Source organism: Diceros bicornis, chromosome 35, assembly GCF_020826845.1.
Source record: "Diceros bicornis minor isolate mBicDic1 chromosome 35, mDicBic1.mat.cur, whole genome shotgun sequence".
NCBI lineage: Eukaryota > Metazoa > Chordata > Mammalia > Perissodactyla > Rhinocerotidae > Diceros > Diceros bicornis.
The window spans coordinates 30,759,875-30,783,234 of record NC_080774.1 but is presented as its reverse complement, the minus strand read 5'-3'; the positions used below and the strand labels follow the sequence as shown (position 1 = coordinate 30,783,234).

At 55.4% G+C, this 23,360-nt stretch overlaps 3 protein-coding genes across 6 annotated transcripts in view; 2 read left to right on the top strand and 1 right to left on the bottom strand.

Moving 5' to 3' along the window:
• PI4KA (phosphatidylinositol 4-kinase alpha) overlaps positions 1 to 8,643 on the top strand; it is a 127,049-nt gene extending 118,406 nt beyond the window's left edge. For 3 of the 4 annotated variants that reach the window (XM_058532059.1, XM_058532057.1, XM_058532056.1), the window contains 11 exons: positions 293 to 363; positions 1,854 to 1,926; positions 2,013 to 2,083; positions 3,199 to 3,308; positions 3,774 to 3,878; positions 3,976 to 4,101; positions 4,557 to 4,677; positions 5,169 to 5,328; positions 6,112 to 6,201; positions 6,748 to 6,831; positions 8,166 to 8,643. In XM_058532059.1, coding sequence (XP_058388042.1) covers positions 293 to 363; positions 1,854 to 1,926; positions 2,013 to 2,083; positions 3,199 to 3,308; positions 3,774 to 3,878; positions 3,976 to 4,101; positions 4,557 to 4,677; positions 5,169 to 5,328; positions 6,112 to 6,201; positions 6,748 to 6,831; positions 8,166 to 8,217 — 1,063 coding nt within the window. In that variant the 3' untranslated portion in view covers positions 8,218 to 8,643. The remainder of the gene's footprint in view (positions 1 to 292; positions 364 to 1,853; positions 1,927 to 2,012; positions 2,084 to 3,198; positions 3,309 to 3,773; positions 3,879 to 3,975; positions 4,102 to 4,556; positions 4,678 to 5,168; positions 5,329 to 6,111; positions 6,202 to 6,747; positions 6,832 to 8,165) is intronic. The other variant, XM_058532058.1, reaches the window with a different exon arrangement.
• Positions 8,644 to 17,997: 9,354 nt separating this feature from the next.
• TMEM191C (transmembrane protein 191C) lies at positions 17,998 to 20,608 on the bottom strand. Its single transcript, XM_058532055.1, has 10 exons — positions 20,218 to 20,608; positions 19,791 to 19,914; positions 19,652 to 19,702; positions 19,426 to 19,503; positions 19,137 to 19,193; positions 18,985 to 19,044; positions 18,800 to 18,864; positions 18,649 to 18,721; positions 18,414 to 18,454; positions 17,998 to 18,321 (listed from the first exon to the last, which is right to left on the bottom strand). Exons 1-10 carry the CDS (start codon positions 20,370 to 20,372, stop codon positions 18,117 to 18,119), a joined length of 909 nt encoding a protein of 302 aa, XP_058388038.1. The 5' UTR covers positions 20,373 to 20,608; the 3' UTR covers positions 17,998 to 18,116.
• Positions 20,547 to 22,965, top strand: LOC131398485 (derlin-3-like). The gene is made up of 6 exons (XM_058532053.1): positions 20,547 to 21,106; positions 21,246 to 21,311; positions 21,383 to 21,456; positions 21,575 to 21,668; positions 22,127 to 22,322; positions 22,871 to 22,965. The coding sequence occupies exons 1-6, from the start codon at positions 21,017 to 21,019 to the stop codon at positions 22,963 to 22,965; spliced, it is 615 nt and encodes a 204-aa protein (XP_058388036.1). The 5' UTR covers positions 20,547 to 21,016.
• Positions 22,966 to 23,360: the final 395 nt, after the last annotated feature.

The following is a 23,360-nucleotide window of genomic DNA, read 5'->3' as shown; positions in this document are numbered from 1 at the left end:
CAGGAAGTCTGAGGGGCCTGCCCCAGGTCATGCTGCAGTTAGATAGCAGACCAGCATTTGAGCACAGTTGTCTGACCCCACAGCCAACTCTGTCCCCGTCTCTGACAGCAACCTGCACACACATGGCAGGGATCACTGTGTGTGGTCTCCTAGAGGAGCCTTCAGGAGTAGCTAGAACTAGAAAGAGAGGAATGGAGAGGGCACTCAGACGGGAGGGGGCCCTGGGCTGTCCCCAAGTCCTAGTGGCCAGTTCCTGCAGGAGACAGCCGAGTGTTTCTGTCCTGTTTCTCAGGCCCTACCCGAAAGGCGACGAGAGAAAGAAGGCTTGTCTGTCGGCTCTGTCTGAAGTGAAAGTGCAGCCTGGTGAGCAGGGGGCCTCAGGAAACTAACGAGAAGGGCTTCTTCCTGCAGGCAGGGAGTGGGGGCCACTGCCGCTCTGGGTGGTGCAGGGCAGGCGTGGAGACCAGCATCGTGATTGGCCGCTTGTGCACTTCGGCCCTGGGGTGCCCCGCGCCCCTCTCCAGAATCTGTCCCTGGTGAGCTGAGAGGCACGTCTCAGCGAGCACCTTTTGTCTTCCTTGCTGCCTATTTTTCTAAAGGCTGAGACACTCAGCAGCAGCTGTTATTTTGGAAGGTTCCTGAACTCCAGTGTAATAGGAACAACACAGACAGTGGGCGTGGGGTGGGATGGGGGTGTCACAGGTGTGCTGGGACCTATGGGACAAGGCTGTCCGCCCCTGAGGTGGGAAGCTGCTCCGTGGTGCCTGCCAGCTGTTGCCGTGTGGGAATTTGAGCCCAGTGTGGTCAGATCTGTGCTTTTTCAAGTCAAGGCGGAAATCCAGACTTCACTGCACAGCTCGCCAATTTTAACCGTTGGTGCTGACTCGTTTTTCAAAACCCTGGGGGTCCTGTGCAGAAGTTCACACCGGCTGCCCTCGACCGGGGCTGCCAGTGCGGGGCCTCAGTTTAGACCTTTCCTTGACTTGTGTGGAGCTCCCTGCCCAGCGCACACAATGACTCAGCCTCTCCGAGAAGGCCTGGCGTCCACTCCGGGACTCATCAGCGAGACCCTGCTGCCCGATCTTGTTGCGGATCTTGTCTTGAGGCACTGGGGAGCCAGGGCTCCAGGGCAGAGGAGTCGAGCTTGCATCTCTGAGAGAGGCTGGAGCTGGCGGGTGAAGGAGGGACAGGGGACGGGAGGAAACCATGTGGGCCTTCTGCCTTGCCCCTCCTTTTCCTGGTAGGAAAGTCCGTCTGCACCCCACAGCGAGGCCTCACTTTGCTTCTCAGGAGACCCAGCCCTTCCTGTTTCAGGGCCCCTTCTCGAAGGGAGCTCTCCCACCTCCCGGGGGCTCAGAGAGCACACTGCCCCAGGGAATGCCAGTTCCTTGATCAGAAATGGGCTTTCTCTTGTGTGCTGAGAGAGGGGAGCTCCAGTCAGTGGGGTGACTCCAAGAACCGTTCCGGGTGAGCAGAGCAGGGCAGGAAGCTCCTGCGTGCACAGGCAGCCCCACAGCTGGCAGTGGGCGGCCGGTGCAGCCCAGGAGCAGTGGGCGGGGTCTGTAAAGCTGAGGACTCGGTGCATCCTCTCGGAGAAGTGTCTCCCGGGAGCTGGTGGCACCCTCATTAGGTATCGGGAAGGGTCCAGGGAAAGATCACAGAATCAGGGAGGATGGACCCTCAATGGCCACGGAATATGAAGTCGTCTGTGCCGCGGATGAGGACCTAGAGGCCGCCGAGCGCCGCCTGGTCTGCAGGGTGGACTCTGCAAGGAGAATCTGTGCTGAGGACCGGTTGTGTCCTCGTGTTGTCACACTTGGGCTCCCTGTGACCTCCCCTCTGTCCCTGCACAGGCTGCTACCTGCCCAGCAACCCCGAGGCCATCGTGCTGGACATCGACTACAAGTCCGGGACGCCCATGCAGAGGTGCGAGGCCGCCCTCCTCCAGCAGCTCCCTTTCTCCGCGCTGTTTGCTGTATCACTTGTGCCACGTTCTTGTTGTTGTTTTTCAGTGCTGCAAAAGCTCCATATCTGGCTAAATTCAAGGTGAAACGATGTGGAGTTAGTGAACTTGAAAAAGAAGGTCAGTGAAGAACATCTGATGTCGTGTGGGATCTCAGTATTTCCCCTTGTTAGGCCCAGTTTCTTTTGGTTTAGTTTATCATCCTCCCCGTGAAAGATGATGGCCGTCCATCTGCTCTCAGTGTGACCCCTCGTTTGGGGACAGGACAGAGCTCATGTGCAGTGACAGAGACCCTGGAGGTCAGCCCCCAAGGCAGCCAGAGGGTCCAGGAGGGACCTTCTTGAGACGGAGTGGCCGGGGCCTTGGGGGGTATACTAGTCTGCTCAGGCTGCGTGCAGATGGCCACAGCCTGGTGCTTCAACAACAGAAGTTGCTTCTCTCTCGGTTCTGGAGGCCAGAAGTGCGACTTCAGGGTGTCGGCAGGCCCTGCTCTTTCTGAGGGGCTCTAGGGGAGAATCTGTTCCATGTATTTCTCCTAGCTTCTGGTGGTTGCTGGCAGTCCCTGGTGTCCCCTGGCTTATATAGCTGCATCACTGCAACCTGTGCCTCCGTCCTCACGTGGCCTTCTCCCTGCGGGCCCCTGTCCAAATGTCCTTCCTCTGATAAGGGCACCAGTCATTGGATCAGGGCCCACTCTAGTCCAGTGTGGCCTCATTAACTTGATTACATGTGCAAAGACCCTATTTCCAAAGAAAGTTACATTCTGCGGTTTTGGGTGGGCATGAATTTTGGGATGACACTAGTCAATCCAGTACAGGGGGTGTGGCCCCTGGCCAGTGTGGGGACATGCCTTCCATGGCCTTACCCACACTCTGGCCCCCGAGTGCTCCCAGGCAGCCCAGGGTGCAGAGAGACACACTCCCCTGCCCCTCAGCTCACAGGGCCCATCGCTGATCCCAGGCACACCTGGGTCCTCACTTCCAATGATAAGAGGGCCTCTGGCTTCAGTTCCATTTAAGCATAAACATTCTTAGGAAGAGACCCCTGGCCCTGTGCTTCCGGCCGCTGACCCCAGGCGTCTGCTGGGCCTTGGCCTCCTGGGGGCTCTGCAGAGATGAACCCCAAGAGTCCCAGGGTTCCTTCTAGGCATGTGAGTAGGGCTCACCCACGGCACCCTCAGGGGGCCTCTCACTGCCCTTGGGCTAACAGGCAGTCTCGCCGTCTCCCACACGCAGGTCTGCGGTGCTGCTCGGACTCCGGGGATGAGCATGGCACGCAGGAGGCCGATGGCCAGAAGGTCTCCTGGCAGGCGGCCATCTTCAAAGTGGGAGACGACTGCCGACAGGTAGCGGGGCCAGGCCGGGGTCAGGCTAATGGCGGCGGGCCTGCTCTCCGAGGCTCTGGGTATGCTTCGGGGTCGAACCTCACACGCAGAAACACGAATCTTTGCTTACAGCTTTTGGTTCAGAGGCCAGAGAGTAAATCAGGGCTTTCTGCCAGACCCAGAGGCCTCTCCAGCGGCTCCCCACCCCGCTGGACACCCTTTGGCCGCCTCCATGGAACTGCCTTGGGGGCCGGGTGCCCCTTACTCACACCCCCACCAGGCAGCATGGCCTTGTGTTCAACCCAGTGGCTGGTAGTCTCAGGAGCCCAAGCCCAGCATGGTGGGCAGTGAGGCCAGGCATTCCAGACTCCTGCTTGGCTGGGGCCTCCCTCGGTTCCTCCCTCCTCACTGGGCAGGGCCGCCGGGGATCTTGTGAGCTGGAGTGCAGGAGGCCAGCTGACCACTCCACGGCTCCTTGGTTCCCAGGACATGCTGGCCCTTCAGATCATCGACCTCTTTAAAAACATCTTCCAGCTGGTCGGCCTGGACCTCTTTGTCTTCCCCTACCGGGTGGTGGCCACTGCCCCCGGGGTAAGTTCCCTGTGCAGGAGCCCAGGCGGCTGCCCCTCCATGCCTCAGGCGGAGCGCAGTCTGCCGCAGGCCTCGGCACTCGGCCCTTCCTCCCTAGTGCGGGGTGATCGAGTGCATCCCCGACTGCACCTCCCGGGACCAGCTGGGCCGCCAGACGGACTTCGGCATGTACGACTACTTCACACGCCAGTACGGGGACGAGTCCACCCTGGCCTTCCAGCAGGTGACCAGCAGGGCGGCCCCCAGACCCGGGGTTGTGCGCGCTCCATCCCGCCCCCCAGCACCGCCTGCCAGCCAGCACCCTGCTGCCCCCTTCCCCTGCTTTCTGAGTCCTTGTACATTTGGGGGTAAAACCAGAGCACCCTGTAACCTTGGGATTCAAAGGAGCCTCCAGATGGACTCCCCAAAACTAATTCATGGGTGTGGGAGGAAGGGGCTGCTCCCCCTGCACCCCCAGACGCAGCCACTTGTCACTCCCACTACCAAGGTCTGCCTTGCTGATTTGGGGTCCCAGGCACAGAGCCGGGAGAGCACCCGCAGGCCCCGGGGTCCCCGGCACCGAGCCGGGAGAGCGCCCGCAGGCCCCGGGGTCCCCGGCACCGAGCCAGGAGAGCGCCCGCAGGCCCCGGAGGCGCAGTCCTCAGGGGCCGTCGTGAGCGCCCGGCTCTCTCCACACAGGCGCGCTACAACTTTATCCGAAGCATGGCCGCCTACAGCCTCCTGCTGTTCCTGCTGCAGATCAAGGACAGGCACAACGGCAACATCATGCTGGACAAGAAGGGCCACATCATCCACATCGGTCAGCCAGGCCCAGCGCCGCCCTTGTCCTCTCCCTTTCCCCTGGAGCCTGGGGCAGGGTAGCGATCCCCACCCCACAGCAGAGCAGGCGTGCTGAAGCCACCCAGCCGCGAAGGGTCGGGGTCAGGGTCGGGGTCAGGGCTCGAGTCCAGCTTTGAGGCCCCAGCTGTTGGCTGCCAGGCGGTCTTGCCACAGAGGGCCCTGGGGGTGAGGGGAGCAGCCAGGGCTGCAGAGCACGGGGAGCTCTGGGGTGGAAACGAGCCAAGTGGAACCGGCTCATCCAACTCAGCACCGGCCTCGTCTCTGCTCTGGCCTGGCTCCCACCTCCACTTCCTCTTCTGCCTGCTGCTCCCCTGCACCCCTAAGAAGATATAGCCTGTGGCTGGTTCCTGGGGTGTGGGGAGCTAGTGGCTCTGAGTCCTGGCTGCAGCACGCCCACCTTTCTGCCCTGGCGTCTGATCCCGTCACAAATGGCTTCTTGGGGTTTTGCAGACTTTGGCTTCATGTTTGAAAGCTCCCCGGGAGGCAACCTTGGCTGGGAACCAGACATCAAACTGACTGATGAGATGGTGATGATCATGGGGGGCAAGATGGAGGCCACACCCTTCAAGTGGTTCATGGAGATGTGTGTCCGTGGCTACCTGGCCGTACGGTGAGCCCTGGGGAGGGGGCGGGTAGGGGCACCAGGACAGTGGGGAGGAGGGTGGGCAGCCCCTCAAAGGTCCCGTGGGGCCTTTTCAGGCCTCTCTGTGGATGGAGGAACTGAGGTTCAGATAGAGCAAGGGAGGTGCTGGAGGCCACCTGGTGGGCCAGGTGTGCCTGGGCCCTGCCTTCCTGTCACCTCTCTCTGCCCACCTGTGCCAGCGACTTCTTGCTCTGGGCTTTAGAGTCCAGCCACACTCTGAGGTCTCCTGGGGTTGGCTTCACTTGCCAGTGCCCTGGGCTCCGCCTTCAGAGCATCCCATTCAGCCTTTCAGCCAAGCCTGAGCACCTGCCACCCCCCCAGGCTGCACGCTGGACACTCACTGTCCTGGTTTCAGAGTGTCTTGTGGCCAAAGCCACACGGCAGTGTGTGGTGACACCTGGACTCCACCCTAGAGTCTCTCGGAGCCTGCATTGTGAGTGCTTGGTGCAAGCAAAGGAGGTTCAGGATGTCTTTGAGCTGTGCGCCTGCACTTCCTCAGCCGTGCACAGAAACCAGGGCTGGAGACTTCGGGTCGGGGACTGAGGCAGGACCACTGCACCCGGTCACGGCTGTGTGAGCAGCCTGCGCACTGCAGGGCTACCCTGGGGAGACGTGACAGGCAGCAGGGAGGCTGGCGGAGCCAGCACATGAGCACATGCCTGTGGGGCAGCAGCTGGGCTGTAGGACTGCAGGCAGGGTCACCCCGCTCAGGCCGGCCTCTGTCCACCTCCATTCCCTGGCTCTCTGCAGGCCCTACATGGATGCAGTCGTCTCTCTGGTCACTCTCATGTTGGACACAGGCCTGCCCTGCTTCCGCGGCCAGACAATCAAGCTCTTGAAGTAGGTGCTGGGCAGACACACAGGCCGTTTGAGGGGCAGCCTCTTGATGCTGGTGACTGATCGGTATCAAGGCTGAGTGCGCTCCTTGGAACCCAGAGCAGATGGGGTTCCTGTGGCAACGCTGTCACCAGACCATGTTTGTAAGATGCCCCGTCTTCTGCTGGCTACGGCCAAGGACATCACCAGGAGCCCCTTCATTTCTCAAGGATACAGTGCCAGCAGCCCTGCCTCTGGGCCCTGAGCCCCGGGGGCCACAGCGGCTTAGCCCCTAGGCTAGTCCTGCCCCATCCGTGAAGCCACTCCATCCAGGAGGTGCTGGGGAAAGGGACAGAGCCCTCCAGGCTGGCTGGGAACAGTGTCCCAATAGGCCAAGCCTGGCCCTCACAACACTGTCCCCAGGAGAGAACACTCCTAGGGCCTGACCCTCAGCGGAAGAGATTCCCACAAATGCTCAGTGCGGTCTACAGGCAGGACTACATCCCAAGGGGAGGGCAGCCTGGAGGGAGCGCCCGGCGGTGGCAGCCCTGACGCGGCGCTCTCCCCCAGGCACAGGTTCAGCCCCAACATGACTGAGCGAGAGGCTGCGAACTTCATCATGAAGGTCATTCAGAACTGCTTCCTCAGCAACAGGCGAGTCACCCCCTCCTGCCCTTCCCTCCTGCATCACCGCCACGCCCCACTGTTCTCCGGGCACCTGCGCAGGGCCACGGCTGGGCCAGGTGACAAGAATGCTGCTGTCCCAGGAGACTGGGTCCCGCGCACCCTGAAGGGAGCTCTTGCGGAGCGACAGGGTGCTGAGTTAGAGGGACCAGGGACATGCTAAGGGGAATACCGGGCAGAGGCCTGAAGGCTGGAAACTGTGCCCACCTGGGGCTGAGCCTGTGAGGCCTAGCCTGTGAGGGTGAGGGAGCCGCCAGTGCCCAGGGCCTCCAGGGAGGTGTGCATGGCTCAGCAGGGCTGGGTAAGGAGCAGCCTTCTCAGGCTGCTGCCTGGGCAGTGACAGGAGGGGCAGGGTGGGGACAGGCCCGTCGGCCATTGCTGTTGTGGGTGGTGGAGCTGTGAGGAGAGGTGGGTTCCGATTCTGAAGTTAGAGTCCCTGATGGGCTCCCAGGGGTGTGGCAGTCAGAGATGGCATTGAGGTTTCTGGGCTGAACACCTGGATGGACATGACTGCAGCAGGAGGGTGAGGGGAGCCACCCATGTAGGAGCTGAGGCCCCTGGGAGGTGCAGAGACCGCCAGAGCCTGAGAGAAAGACTGAGAACTGAGCCCGGGGGCCCTAATGAGAGCAGTTAAAGGCCGGGCACGTGCGGGCTGGGCCATGCAAGCACAGGAGTGCCCCAGAGGAACAGGAGGGAGCTCAGGGCAGGCGAGCAGAACAGAACATCTCTGAGTCAGCGGGATGGGCCGGGAAGGCAGGAGGGGAAGGTCTCTTCTGATTGTTTTGTTGGTGAAATAAGACAGGCGTGTGCTGAGAGGTGTGATGGGGGAGGAGTGCACAGACCCATTCCAGAGGCTGAGCATGGTCCCACTCATTTGGGGGCCAATGCCAGGCCGAGGGGCTAGAGTGGCACCTGGCATAGAGGCAGCTCCTATAACACTCTCCCGGGTCGTGCCTGGGCCCCAGGACCGAGGGCAGGCATTTGGCTGAGGAGGGGCCATCCACTTGAGCCCACATTTGGGGCCCACTGAGCGTGAGGTGGCCTCAGGAAGCTGAGCAGGAGATGGGGGCATGATGGAGCTCCAGGATCGTGGCCACGAGCCACGGGGGGAAGGAGCGGCCAAGGAAGCGGGCCTGCCAGGAGGCCAAAGGGTCTGTGATTGCATTTGCACCCTCAGGGAGGGGAGTAGGGCCGACGCCTAAGTACAGCTCTCTGGGTGCAGCAGTCATGGAGGCCTCAGAGGGGTGAGGGGCCCCAGACCGGCACCGGCTCCTCACAGACCTCCTTTGCTCTCTGCCTTTCAGGAGCCGGACCTACGACATGATCCAGTACTATCAGAATGACATCCCCTACTGAGGACGGAGGCGGAGCACCAGCTGTCACGGGCACCCCCAAAGCCGTCCTGCAATCATGGAGCTGTGCCAGCACTTCCCCACCCCGACCGGCCGCTGTGTGTGGTCACAAGGGATGGACTGCCCGTGGCCCTGTCATTTCATCCAGTGGAGTTATTTTTATAGGACAAATAGGACAAAAGAAGTGCGCCCCTGCAGAGCCTGGCAATCCGCTCCTTCCGTAGGCCCACGTGTGGCCTGTGAGGCTGAAATGACAATCACCTGATGACACTGTCTCTGCACGGATGTGAATACTGTTTGCATTGGACACATTCCCTGTCTTATTTCATAGGTACGTGAAGTATTTTCTTGTGTATTAAAAAAAACCCAGAAAAATTATGTTCAACTTAAGATTTAACCAACGTGAACAAAATAAAAACCCCAAAAAGTGCTGTGTTGAAAGTTGAACATCAGGTTTAGTGTGGAGTCCTCAGTGCACATTCAGCTGAGTGGTGATTCCTGGCTGTGCTGGGAAGGGAGGAGGGCAGCGTTCCCTCGCCAGAGTCCAGGGACAAGATGGAGTAAGGGCCGGCCAGCTGGGGAGCCTGCACTCAGAGGCCCTCCAGGGACTCTCCCAGCTAGAACTGGCCAACCCTGTCAAGGGGGTTGCGGGGGGGGCGGTCTGACAGCACATGTGCCGAGGGGGTCAGGCCCAGGCACCCTGGTTACGAGCGTCACAAATATGACTCACCACCATGCAGATGAAGATAACATTGTATTCTCCCCAACTGCGCTCTCCTGCTCCAAAGCTGTCTCTGCTCGAGGCTCCTGTGCAGGCCACCTGGCCGTCTCGTGCACGTCTCTCCTCGGCGCAGGCATTGCTCAGTGTCCTGCTTCTGCTCCAGTCTTTTCCTGTTTCCCTCTTGTTCATTTTCAAATGCTCTGCTTCGGGACTCCAAAATTTTTGTGCAGCTAGCACCCAGCAGCCATCTATTCCCACCCACTATGACCCTCTAATTATTTTAAGCAGATAGGAAGTAAAGACTTGAAACCAAAAAAAAAGACAACATAGAACATCCAGAAATAAGTCACTGAAATTAAAAATGCAAAAGACTGGTTAAACAGCAGATAAGATATAGGTGAAGAGAAAACCAATCAATGAAAGATAGAACAATGAAATTACCAAAAATGAAGTATAAAGAAAAGGAAAGTTGAATGAGAAGCTCCAATCAACTTCTACTGGGATTCCAGAGTTGATGACAAACACAAATACTCAGCTTCAGGAAGCGCAGTTCAGTCCTGAGCAGTATAAATAAAAATATAAATAAGAAGCCAAGGGCCGGCCCTGTGGCTTAGCAGTTAAGTGCGTGTGCTCTGCTGCAGTGGCCCGGGGTTCGCCGGTTCAGATCCCGGGGTTGCACCAACGCACCGCTTGTGAAGCCATGCTGTGGCGGCATCCCATATAAAGTGGAGGAAGATGGGCATGGATGTTAGCCCAGGGCCAGTCGTCTTCTCCAAAAAAAAAAGAAAAAGAGGATTGGCAGATGTTAGCACAGGGCTGATCTTCCTCACACACACACACACACACAAAACGGCAGGGATTATAAACATGGGTAAAAAAGTGAGACCCAATTATATGCTGACAACAAGAGATGCACTTAAAGTCATAGACCTGAGGTGACAGTAAATAGAGGAAGAAAGATTTACCACCGATAATCATGTGCATGAATGTTTATGAAGCAAAACTTGACAGAATTCAAGGGAGTGTCTTGACATGAGTTCAGCCATGTTTGGCCATTCCATTAACCTACAGCCACCAGCGCACAAAGAAATATAAAGCTGCTTTCTGTGTGGTGGAAACTGGCCTTTTTCCTGGGAACTGGGCTTTCTCCCACAGAGATAGTTGCAATTTGTAAAAATTTCAAGGCCCTTCGGGCGTCATAGCCTGGGACAGACTGGCCATCTGTGCCAGGCTGGGACGATAACCAGGGTAAACAATGCACATACACAACTGCCGGGCTGGGACGATAGCCAGGAGGCTCAGTGCACGTACGCCACTGATAACCATTTGTGCATGGGAACACTAAATGCTTGCTCTGCAAACTCTGTCACTGCTTATATAAACTGCTGGAAACCGAGGCCTGGTGAGAGTCTCACCTGTGGAGGGGACATCCGGCCCAGAACCTCTGATGATCAATTCCTGCCCAGCCGTGTCAATCGAAGGGACTCTCCCTGGCAGTGGGGCATGGATGTTGTGAGTAACCGATCTGAAGTGTTCTCTTTTCAGTCAACCTGGTGTTTCTCTTTCCAGTTGATTTGTGTCATTTCCCTTCAGTCGATGTGGATGTTTTCCCTTTCCAGTCGAGCTGGTGTTTTTCCCTCTTATTATTTGACCTATTCCGATCTGTTTGCAGACTATTGCCTTTACTCTCCTCTATATAATAAAATATACCTTCAGTCCATTTGTTTGGAGTGGAAAGTTTCTTTTACATCTCTGGTCGAATCCCCCGAACCTCTCATAACAGGGAGAAATAAACAATTCCACAATCAGAGTTGGAGATTTTAATATCTCTCTCTCCACAATTAACAGAACTGGCAAGAAAGTCAGTGAACACAAGAGACCTGAACAACCATATTGCCCACCTTGACCTGATGGGCATTTATAAAACTTACTCCAGGGCCAGCCCCGTGGCTTAGCGGTTAAGTGCATGCGCTCCACTACTGGCGGCCCAGGTTTGGATCCTGGGCGCGCACCGACGCACCGCTTGTCCGGCCATGCTGAGGCTGCGTCCCACATACAGCAACTAGAAGGATGTGCAACTATGATGTACAACTATCTACTGGGGCTTTGGGTAGAAAAAGGGGAAAAAAAAAGGAGGATTGGCAATAGATGTTAGCTCAGGGCTGATCTTCCTCAGCCAAAAAAAAGAGGATTGGCAGACAAAATTGTCCCATTTGCAACAACATGGATGGGCCTGGAGGGTATTATGTTAAGTGAAATAAGCCAGAAAGAGAAAGACAAACACTGTATGATCTCACTCATATGTGGAATATAAACCAACACATGGACAGAGAAAACTACTGTGGTTACCAGGGGCAATGGGAGTAGGGGGTGGGCACAATGGGTGAAGGGAGACAGGTATATGGTGATGGACAAACAAATATGTACAACCCAAAATTTCACAATGTTATAAACTATTAAAACACCAATAAAAATACATATATAAAAAAAAGAGGATTGGCATGGATGTTAGCTCAGGGCTGATCTTCCTCAAACACACACAAAAAAACTTACTCCATCCACAGCAACAACGCACCCTCTGTCTCTGTTCACCATCCCAGGCTCTATGTTGGGCCACAAAACAAGTCTCAGAATCACACAGGGTATGTTCTCTGACCACACGGAATTAAGTTAGGAATCAATACGATATCTGAAAGAACCCTAACTATTTAGAAATAAAAAGAGTGGAATGAAAATACTAGACAAAAACACATAAGATCCGAGGGAATGTCTGAGTTAAAATGCTTTAAAGTAGTGTTCGGGGAGGATGGTAAAGATGATCCAAGTTCAGGCCAGCCCCGTGGCTTAGCGGTTAAGTGCTCACGCTCTGCTGCTGGCGGCCTGGGTTTGGAACCCCGGGCGCGCACTGACGCACCGCTTCTCCGGCCATGCTGAGGCTGCGCCCCACATACAGCAACTAGAAGGATGGGCAGATATGACATACAACTATCTACTGGGGCTTTGGGGGAAAAATAAATAAATAAAATTATAAAAAAAAAAAAAAGATGATCCAAGTTCAAGTAGAAAGGATACCAGAGGGCCGGCCCCGTGGCTTAGCGGTTAAGTGTGCATGCTCTGCTACTAGCAGCCTGGGTTCGGATTCCGGGCGCGCACCGACGCACCACTTCTCCAGCCATGCTGAGGCCACGTCCCACATACAGCAACTAGAAGGATGTGCAACTATGACATACAACTATCTACTGGGGCTTTGGGGGGAAAAAAAAAGGAGGTGGATTGGCAATAGATGTTAGCTCAGAGCCGGTCTTCCTCAGCAAAAAAAAAAAAAAGAGGAGGATTAGCACGGATGTTAGCTCAGGGCTGATCTTCCTCACAAAAAAAAAAAAAAAGAAAAAGAAAGGATACCAGAATATAGGATGTAACTTCCAGAAAGATCAAACAGAAGATAAGGAAGGGGGGGAGAGCAGAGAAAAAGCAGGATAAACATTACAAAATGGTAGAAAAACATTCAAACATAGTAGAAATGATTTCAAACCAAAATACTTGGAAAGGAAGCTTGTCAAATTGGCTTTAAAAAGCAAGTCAATCAAATGTACGTACCAGATTCCAGCAAGAGGGCAAATTATATATCTTGAAAACTAGAAATGCTATTTAGAGTACTGGGGAGAAAATCTAAATCCGTGAGCTCACAAGAAAATAAGGAATCTTTAGAGACTAAAAACAAAATGAAATAAAAAGTCTTAAGAACAATTAAGTTCCTGTTTTGATGACAAGGTAGACAAAAGACAAACTCAAGAGCCTGATGCCCTTGAGGAGGTGGTTAGGGAGCACAGTCTGAAGCAGGATAGGGGACTAGAAATGCAGCTATACCCCAGAGACCAGGAACTTCCTCAGGGTAGCTGTAAAAACCCATCGTGCTTAAAGGTGAAATACTGAAAGCTGTGCCTCCTGGATAAAGAGCGAGGAACACACGTGTCTGCTGTCACCACTTCTATTCAGCATTCAGTAACGGAGGCCCCAGCCAGACCAGTGAGGCAATAAAAAGAAACAGTCTAAGAATCTGGAAAGGAGAAATAAAACTCAGAAATGACATTTTTGTACATAAAAGTCCAAAATAATATACAAATATAATCTATGGTCAAGGTTACAATGTATATACAGGTCAATATACAAAAAAGTCAATTGTGTGTGTGTGTGTACATATGTCTCACAAAAAAAATGAAATTAAAACAATACCATTTACAATTGCATCCCCAAACATCAAATACCAAGAAATACAGCTAATGAAAGATTTATAAGAAATATTAAAAACTACAAATGTTGAGAGAAAGAAGATTTAAGCAAATACAGTAACATTCATGAATTCGAAGGCTCAACAATACACAGATGTTTGTTCTCAAATTGATCTGTAGTTTCACTGAAAATGCCACTCAAAATCTTAGAAAGTTTTGTAGTGGAAATTGGCAAGTCTAAAATTTATACAGGAATGCAAACGTCAAAACACAGCTATTTCGATCTTGAAGACCAACGACCCTAGATATCAAGACTTACCCTTAAGCTACAGTAGTTAAGACAATGCGGCTCACTGGTGCCAGGAAAGATGAATAAACAACGGCAGAGATGAAGACCAGGAACATACTCCCACACATACAGACATCCTGCAGGTCAGTAGAGGAAAGATGGTCTTTTCAATAATGGTGTCGTGTCAACCGGATATCGGTACAGGAAGAAAAATTTAATCTTGACTGCCTACCTCACACCAGACCTAAAAATCTGTTCCAGGTGGATTGTAGAGCTCTATGTTAAAGGTAAACTTTAAAGGCTTTTAGAAGAGAATAGTATGCCTTGATGACCTCAGGACACACAAAGATTTCTTAAACAGAACCAAAAAAGCACTAAGCCTAAAGGGAAAAAATTTAACTTGGACTATATGAAAAGGCATGCCACAGACCTGGGAAGGTATTTGCAATGTACGTATATCTGTGCAAAAGACTTATATCCAGAGTACATAAAGATCTACTAAAAATCAGTAAGACACAACTAAATAGAAAAATGGACCAAAGACCTGAGCAGGCATTTCACAAAAGAGATCATCCAAATAGCCAATAAACATAATAAAAGGTGTTCAACTTCATTAGTCATCAGGGAAATGCAAACCAAAACCACAATGTGATGCCTACTCACCGACCTGCATGTCCCAAATGTATAAAAATAGACAATATCAAGTGTTGGGAGCATGTGGAGCAACGGGAACTCTCAGAAGCTGCTGGAGGAGGTATAAATTGGTACAAGCACTTTGGAAAACTGGTGTCCACTACAGCTGAGCATCTCAATGACCCAGTAATTCCATTCCTGGATATGTACCCAACAGAAGTACGAACATCTGGGCACCAAAAGACACAGACAGTAATGTTCTGAGGTGCGCCATTCGTAACAACAAAAACTATAAATGACCAAAATGTCCTTCGACAAGAGATAAATAATTGTGGTTATTCCTGCGGTAGAATACAAAGCAGTAATGGAAATAAATGAACAACTCCAACATGGACTGCTTTTAAAGATATCTAGCAAAAGAAGCCAGACACAAAAAGATACATACTGTATGATTCCATTCTGTTTCTTAGTCTACAGAGGTGTTCCCTTTGCGAAAATTCATCGAGCTGATGAAAATTCATTGAGCTGATCACACTGATGACTCAGGCACTTTTCTGTGTTAAACAAAAAAATTGTTAAGGTATAATTTTTTCATCATAAAGCCTAGATGGGTCTAAACATTTAAGGAAGAAATAATGCCAAATGTTACACACTCTTTCAGAAAATAGAGAACACTTCCCAATTCATTTTTTATGAGGGTGGCATAGCCCTGATATTAAAACAAGACAAGGACATTCCAAAAAAATAAAATTATAGAGCAATATCCCTCTTATGAATATAAATACAAAAATGTTTACAAAATATTAGCAAATTCAACATGATGTACAAAAAGAACCATCATGACCGAGTGGGTGTTATCCCAGTAATGCAAGGTTGGCTAACATTCAAGAAGCAACCAGTGTAATTCACATTAACAGACGAAAGAAGGAAAAACATAGGATCGTTTCAATAGGTCCAGAAGAAGCACTGGAGGAACGTCAACACCCATCATAAAAATACTCAGCAGCTAGAAATAGGAGGAAACTTCCTCAATATGATAAAGATCATCTAAGAAAAACTCACAGTTAACATCTTAATGATGAAATACTAAAGGCAACCTCCCTAAGATCGGGGGAAAGGAAAGATTGCCCATTGTCGCCACTTCTACTCAGCATTGTACTGGGGGTGCTGGCTAGTGCAGTGAGGCCAGTGGTAGACAGACCGGAAAGGAAGAAGAGAAATGGTCCGGCTTCACAGACAATAAAATTATTTATAAAATCCTGAGGAAGCTACAGAGAAGTTCAAAGAACAAATAAGGGAGTTCAGCAATATCACAGGATACAAGGTCAATATACAAAAGTCTATTGTTTCTATATGCTAGCAATGAACAGTTGGAAAAGAAAACTAAAAAAAAAAAAAATCTATACCGTTTATAATAGCATCCAAAAACATAAAATACCTGAGGATAAATGTAAAGATGTGCAAGACCTCTACAGTAAAAAATACAAAACATGGCTGAGAGAAATAAAAAATGGAGAGAGACATCGTGTTCGAGCACTGGAAGACTTAATTCCCTGCAAATTGATCTCTAAATTCAGTGTAATCCCAATCGAAATCCCAGACTTTTTTATGGAAACAGACAAGCCGAATCTAAAATTTATACGGAAATGCAAAAGATCGTCACATCGTAAACCCTAATAAGTCTCAGACCAGAGGTTGAAATGGGAACGAAGAAACCATGCAAGTGTTGGAGGAAGACATGGATGAACTTCCTTAGTAACATAGAAGTGGGCAAAATTTTCCTACCAAAATCCAGAATCAAGAAAAGAAAGTAAATTGTTACCAAAACAAGGTATGGATGGCAAAAGAACACTATGAACAAAAGTGAAAGATAACCTGGGAAAATTCAACAGCTCTCAGTTAAAATGCCTGCTATGAGAGAGCTCTGAAAAAAGGAGGGAGGAAAAAACCCTACAATTGTATATTTTTAAGATGAGCAAGTGATATGAATAGTTTGCAGAAAAAGAAAGGCAACTGGCCTTTAAATATAAAAATTATGGTCACCTTGATCATAAGAGAAATGAAAATTAAAACTACATGGAAGTGCCATTTCTCACCCATCAGACTGACAGAAATCCTAGGGTGACACTATGCACAGTGGGCGAGGCTGTGGGGAAAGGGACCCTCCTATGCAGTGATGGTGGGAATGCAAAACAGTCCAACCCCGAGGGGGACCTAGGCACTATCTAGCACTATCCTGTATGTGGTCACCCTTTGGCTCACAATCCCACTTATAGGAATCAATCTCAAAGATTTTCTGACAAAATACAAAAAGATGTTTGCAGAAGGGTCCTCATTGAGGTACTGTTTGTAATAGCAAAGCATGGGAATCCACCCACAGCATACTCTTGCGTGAATGACACATGCACACCCCACGCTGCTCAGAGTGAGATGCTGAAAGGAGGGCAGAGAGGTCCATGTGGTACGCTGTGTTCATCTAAGAAAGGGGAGGGGATGTGCTGTATATATTTCACTTAGTTAAGGGGAAAAAAGGAGAGTCCATTAACAAAATCAAGTGCTTCTTCTAAGTGCCATGGGGGCAACAGGGTGGAGGGCACAGGGATAAAAGCTAGACTTCCCTAAGATGGCTTGTTTTGGGGATTTGACTTTGTAATTATAAATTAAAAAAATTAAATTAGAGAATGTAATGCCAAAAAATTTAAAGAAAAAAATTACACCCACTGGGATGGCTATTATTAAAAACAAAACAAAACAGAAAACAACAAATCGTGGGAGGCTGTAGAGAAATGAGAGTCCTTGTGCACTGCTGGTGGAAATGTAAACTGGCACAGCCACTGTGGAACACAGGATAGTAGTTCCTCCAAAAGTTTAATACAGAAGTACCAGTGATTCAGCAATTCCACTTCTGGGCGCACACCCTACAGAAGTGAACGCAGGAACTCACACAGCTATTCGTGCACCAGTGTTCGCAGAAGCATTAGTCACCATAGCCACAAGGTGGAGACAACCCAAATGTCCCCCAGTGGATGAACCAATAAACAAAATGTTTATCAACAAAATGTTATAATTAATGGGTAAACAAAATGTTTACAGCAATTGAAGGTATTTAGAGCATGAGAACATCTTCATGACTCCCAGGCAAGAATGGATTTTTTAGGACACAAAACGCAATTCTTAAATCTGATAAAATTTCATACGCAGGATTCCATAAACAATTTAACCCCGAAAAGACTAAAGAACACCTACAAATCAAGAAAACGATTGTTTAAAGGCCATAGCAAAAACCCACGTCTGTGTGCACAAGGAGATACACAGAACAACTTTACTACCAAAAAAATGTAAATGATAAAAGCAGAGCAGCATTTGTATGAGACAAAATGAAACTCAAGGTCCGTCATTCCCACGAAGCACAGCATTTCACGTAAACGAGGAGACAATTTCCCACGAGGCCCGCCGCCGGAGCGCGCACGAGCGGCGCGGCTCGGACTCACGGAGAGCGAGGCGGACCCGCGGGAGGAAGGGCCGCCCCGAGAGAACCCAGCGCCCTGCGGCACCTGGATACGCACCGGGGGCCGGGCCAAGGGAGCCACAGACCTCCGCGCAGAGGGCGGACTGGCACCCCCACCCGCCCCCTGGCTCAGGCTCAGGAGCAGGAAAAAACCAAGCTTCGTGATACGATACTGACCCACTTCCGAGTCGGCTCCTGCGCAGCAGCAGGGGCTGTAGGAAAGGGGCCTCCCAAGAGGGCCGGCCGGGGGCCCCTGGGTGCCAGCCTGCCCAAGGCGCGGGCGCGGGGCGACGGCGCGCCCCGCTCAAGCCGAGGGCCCTGGCCCGGGTCGCAGGCTCTGCTGCGGGGCGTCAAGTACAGCCTCTCGAGACGCGAGGCTTGCCTGGAAGGCGCGGTGCCCTCTGAGCCGGAGGTGCCAGGGTCCCCGCCCCCGGGCGTCTCCTCTCTCCTCCGCCTCCCCCCAGGCGCCCAGAAACCACACCGGAGACCGAGGTGCAGGCGGCCGCGGCCGGCGTGATGCTCCCTAGGCGGGCAGCAGCCCGCGCGCGCGCAGCTCGAACAGCGGGCACAGCGTGTAGCGCAGGCGGCGGAAGGCGGCGTCCGAGCCGAGGCGCGGGAGCCCCCGGCGGAAGGCGGCGGGGTTCACCAGCGCCAGGTAGAGCAGCGGCAGCATCAGGAAGCCGAGCGCGAGCAACAGCAGCGTCTGCAGCGCGCCCAGCGCCCACAGCCTGCGGACCGGCGGGCGGACGGACAAACTGGCAGTCCGCGGACTGCGCACGGGGGCGCGGACCCAGACCCGAGCGCCCGCCACCCGGCTCACCTCAAGCCCGCCGCGCCCGCGCGGCCCAGCAGCCGCTGCTCCTGCGGAAGAGGGAGCGGCGTCAGCTCGCGCCGGGGCGGGGCCGCGGCGCGGTCCGGGGGACGCGGGGACCAGGTCCCGGGGATGGGGTCCCGGGGCCGGGCCCTCACGAGGAGGCGGGTCTCCGCGGGTGTGCGTGGCCCCTGCAGGGGGCGGGTCCCGACCGCAGCCCGCCCCTCCCCGGGCCCACGCTCACACAGTCGGCCTCGGCCACCTCCTCCATGAGGGAGCCCGCGCAGTCCCGCGCCCGGCGAGGCTGCGAGTCGCCCCTGCGGGGACAGGCCTCGAGCTGGCGATCTGCCCCGGCCCACGGTCGCCATCCACCCCCAACAGTCCTAACCCCTTACAGTTCCGGGCCGCCGCGCGAGGCGTCCAGCGCAGCCGCCGCCTCCATCACCTTCCCCTGCAGCTCCTTGGGGGCGGGAGCGAGGCCTCAGACCACCGGAGGAGACCTCCCCGTGGTGGTGGTGGTGGGGGGGCCGCCGCAGCTCTGGGGGAAGCGGGGTGGAGGTCGCAGTGGAGGGGGCGGCACCTGCAGGACTCCGCTCTGCTCCTGGAAGCTGGCCCAGGCCTCCTCCGTCCGCTGCGCGCCCTGGGGTTTGGGGAGCCGGGATTAGACTCGGGGGACACACCCCTCTCCACTCCCGAAGCGACCCTTCCCCTCAGACCCGGCTCCGCGCGCACCTGCCGCAGGCCCTCCGCCTGCACCGCGTACTTGGCCTCCATCAGCTCCAGCTGTTTCTTCCGGAGGATCTCAGGAAGGTCAGGACCCCGGCACGCCCTGCACCTGCCGCGCCTCAGGGCCGGGACCCCCGCCCTCAGGAGCCCACCTCACTGCAGCCCCGGGGGCGTCGTGGCCCCGCCCAGGCGTCCTTCTGCCCGCCCCCCGACCTCAGAGCCCCGCCCCGGCACTCAAGGCCCCGCCCCCAGGTCGTCATGGCCCCGCCCCGGCCCTCGGGGCCCCACCAAGCACCTGCAGCTCCACCAGTTGGGCCCCGAGTTGCTGCTCTGCGCGCTGCTGACTCAGTTGTTCCCCTCCGTAATAGAAGAGCTAGGGGATGGGGCTTGTGAGGACGGGTTTGCGGGGCTTCTAGGGGCGGGGGATATCCTGGGAGGCGGGGACGAGGCGGAAACGAGGCAGGGACAAGAGCGGGACTTCCCAGGGGAAGCAAGAGACAGATGCCACCTCCTGAATGTACCTGACTTGACAGCTCCTCCCACTGCTCCTGCAGCTGCCGGTTGTGTTGCTCCTGTGGACAAGGTCGAGGGGACAGTCCCAGCTTCTCCGAGGCCCCGCCCTCGTCGCAGGCCCCGCCCCACCCAGGGCCCCGCCCCCACCAGGTCCTGCTTGCGCAGCTCCGCAGCCTCCAGCAGTCCGCGCGCCCGCTCCGCGCGCTCCCGTGCCCCTTCTTGTGCCTCCCCTCGCAGGGCCCGCGCCGCCTGGCTTCGCCTCCGCTGCAGGCTGCAGAGGGGAAACAGGCGGTGCCACCGCGGGAGGCGGCGGTGCTCAGACTCCCGCAGCCCCGGGGAAGGACCAGCCGCGGGTGGGGCCGAGAAAGTCCACGTCGGGTCGCCGCACGCTGCCCTTCGTGGGTGCCCTGAATAGATCGCCCCTGTCCCGACGGCCTGGAGCAGAAGTGCGGGCCCGGGCGGGGAGGAGTAACCGACGGGTCGGTCGGACGCTCTGCGAGACCCCCGGGGCCGCGGTCCGCAGGATTGACCCCGGCGCGCCCAGCCCGCCTGGGGGAGCCGCGCTCCCCGACACCTGCGCTCGCACTCGCGCAGCTCCTGCAGGCGCCCGGTGAGGCTCTCGCTTTCTGCCTCGAGCCCGCGCACCAGCTCCTCCAGCTCCTGCTTCCGCAGGCGTCCGTCGCGGTTGTCCTTCTGCAGCTGCAGCAGCAGCTCCTGCGTCTCGGCCATGGCTCTCCGGGCTCTGCCCCGTCGCCTCCCGCCTCGGGGACCCGGCCCGCGGCCGGCGTCACAATGGGCGGCAGGGGGCGACGTAGCGCAGGCCCCGAGCCCGGCGGGACGCGGGTCAGGCAGGATCCCACTTAGTGCGTCATTCGAAAAAATGTGATGGAAGAGCCACGATCGGATCAATAAGAGATTAATAAAATATAATGCCTAATGCAGAAAAGTTGAGGCAAGATTGGTTCCCCCATATTGCAGACGGCCACTTGCAAACTGATTAATCTCTCTTGTGGAAAATACTTGGAAATATATATCAGGATCCATAAATATGTTCATATATTTTGACCCAATTATCCTACTCTTGGGAATTTATACCGGGAAGAACAATTTTAAAAACCCAAACACTATGCATTAAATGGTTCATTAAAGTGGTTACAGTAATCACAAAAAGGAAACAATTGTAATTATTAAAATGATCTATTCGAATATTATATGGCATGCACAGAGGATGTCTAGCAAAAACAATATGATTTAGCATTTACGCTAAAATAACTACGATTATAAAGTACATGGGCAAGACCTTTAACGAGAACAGGAGAAAGACAAGCTATTTCATTATTTGGTGAGATTGTACGCGGGCCTGGGAAGGGTCGATGGCGTGGCGGGGGCTGGCGGCCGAGTTCCTGCAGGTGCCGGAGGTGACACGGGCCTACACCGCGGCCTGCGTCCTCACCACTGCTGCGGTCTGGAGCCAGGCGGGTGGGCGGGTTGTCGCAACGGTTACAGCCTGGGAGGGGGGTCGCCATCGTTACAGCCCGGGGCGGGGGTCGCCTTGGTTACGGTGGATCCCGGGCAGCCCCTGACGCCCCCCTGGTTCCGCAGCAGCTGGAGGTCCTCAGCCCTTTCCAGCTCTACTTCAACCCGCACCTCGTGCTCCGGAAGTTCCAGGTGAGGCCGCCCCGCCCCTGCACATGCCGCCCCGCCTGGCCCGCCCCCGCCTGACCGCGGGCCCCTCGCAGGTCTGGAGGCTCGTCACCAACTTCCTCTTCTTCCGGCCCCTGGGATTCAGCTTCTTCTTCAACATGCTCTTCGTGTATCCTCCCCGCGCGGACAGGGCGGGGGCGAGGAGGGGGCGGGCGGGCCCGGCGGGAGGCGCCAGGAGCGGGGAAACCGAGGCCCGGCCCGGTGGCCCTTCCTATACCGGCGCCCAGGTTCCGCTACTGCCGCATGCTGGAAGAAGGGTCCTTCCGCGGCCGCAAGGCCGACTTCGTCTTCATGTTTCTCTTCAGAGGCGTCCTCATGACCGTATCCTTCAGGGCTCTGCAATCTCAGGCCGGGCGCCTGTGGGTCCAGACTGTGTTGCCATGGGGCCCGACTGAGCGCCCAGCCGGGGAGGGACCGAGTGGGTCACTCCAGGTGAGGAGGCACTAGGTGTGCAGCGTGTGCTGAGTCCAGGTGCCAAGGCTAAACCCTCAGTGCTGCACACAGAGTACCACAGGGGGATGCAGGAGAGCCAGGTGGGGTGCCTGGGGGCTGAGCCCCGATGCCAGGAGCAGGAGAACGTGGGGCAGGGACGGGCAGTGGTTGGAGGCTGGGGTGAGGTGGAGAGGCAGGGCAGATCCCTGGGGGCCTGACTGGAAGGGCACACTGGATGGGGGAAGGGAAACCAGTGGAGGATGGCAGGGGTGGAGGAGTCAGAGGGGCCCCCGGCAGGGCTGAGGCCGGCACCAGGGAGGGCCTCCCAGCACCTTGACTGGGGCCAGCTGCTGGGGCTGCTGGGCAGCCTGTTCTTCCTGGGCCAGGCCCTCACAGCCATGCTGGTGTACGTCTGGAGCCGCCGCAGCCCTCGAGTGAGGGTCAGCTTCTTCGGCCTCCTCACCTTCCAGGCGCCGTTCCTGCCCTGGGCGCTCGTGGGCTTCTCCCTGCTGCTGGGCAACTCCATCCTCGTGGACCTGCTGGGTGAGCCTGCCCGTCCATCCAGCCCACCCCAAGCTGGCTGGCTGTCACCTGAGGGTCTGTGGGGGGCCACCCCAGGCTGGCTGCTCTGCCACAGCCCTGCCTCCCGCCCGCACTGGACCTCTCATCTGTCCCCCTCCCCTCCTGCCCTCCCAGCGTCTCTCTTCTTACAGCGCCTTGAACAAGCCAGCCAGCCTGTAGGCTTCACATCTTCAGGCCTGACCTGCTGGTGATTGTGTGGGTCCTGACCGGGGTGGGGATGGGTGGGTCAGGGTTCCCGCCATGACTCCTGCTCCTTGGATGTCCTCAGGCCCTACCCTCCCCAGGTCCTGCCCACTTCTGGGCCCTGTAAGCCTGTCCTTCAGGGCCCACCCCGGCCTGCCCTGGGCTGGCAGTGTGTACAAGACACTGGGCACCTGGGCTCTGGGGCCTGAGGTTACTCTGGGCCTGGCTGGGCCTCCAGGGCTGTGCATGGTTGCCTGGCGCAGGCTCTGCTGGCCCCGGGCTCTGGACTGTGGAGGGTGGCCTCGGCATTCCCCGGCTCTCCCCAGGGATTGCCGTGGGCCACATCTACTACTTCCTGGAGGATGTCTTCCCCAACCAGCCTGGAGGCAAGAGGCTGCTGCTGACCCCCAGGTTCCTGTGAGTGTGGGGATGACAGCCCTCCCCCTACACTCCCTCAGCCGGCTCCCCGCCCTGTGGAGGACCCGGCTGGCCTCAGCTCAGCGTGGGCCCCTCCCCACAGGAAGCTGCTACTGGACGCCCCAGAGGAGGACCCCAATTACCTGCCCCTCCCCGAGGAGCAGCCGGGACCCCTGCAGCAGTGACCCCATCCAGGGCAGGGCCAGCCCCAGGAGCCCGTGTCCCGGCCTCTGGCCGGCCTCCACCCCACCTCTAACTTCTGCTTGCAGCGGAGCAGTCTGTTCTGGAGGCTGGGCCCGTGCCCAGGGCCCACCCGAATAAACAGAATGACCTGCAGTCTCTTCGCCCACAGCACTGCTCCACTGCCTCGGCCGGCCAGCCCCTTCCATGCTGGGCAGG

Coding starts and splice junctions, on each gene's coding strand:
- TMEM191C (XM_058532055.1), bottom strand. CDS start 20,372: ATGGCCGAGACGCAGGAGCTGCTGCTGCAGCTGCAGAAGGACAACCGC. Junction 19,703..19,790: donor AGCTGCGCAAGCAGGACCTG/GTGGGGGCGGGG, acceptor CCTTGTCCACAG/GAGCAACACAACCGGCAGCT. Junction 18,322..18,413: donor GCGGGCGCGGCGGGCTTGAG/GTGAGCCGGGTG, acceptor GCCGGTCCGCAG/GCTGTGGGCGCTGGGCGCGC.
- LOC131398485 (XM_058532053.1), top strand. CDS start 21,017: ATGGCGTGGCGGGGGCTGGCGGCCGAGTTCCTGCAGGTGCCGGAGGTG. Junction 21,312..21,382: donor TCGTGCTCCGGAAGTTCCAG/GTGAGGCCGCCC, acceptor GGCCCCTCGCAG/GTCTGGAGGCTCGTCACCAA. Junction 22,323..22,870: donor CATCCTCGTGGACCTGCTGG/GTGAGCCTGCCC, acceptor GGCTCTCCCCAG/GGATTGCCGTGGGCCACATC.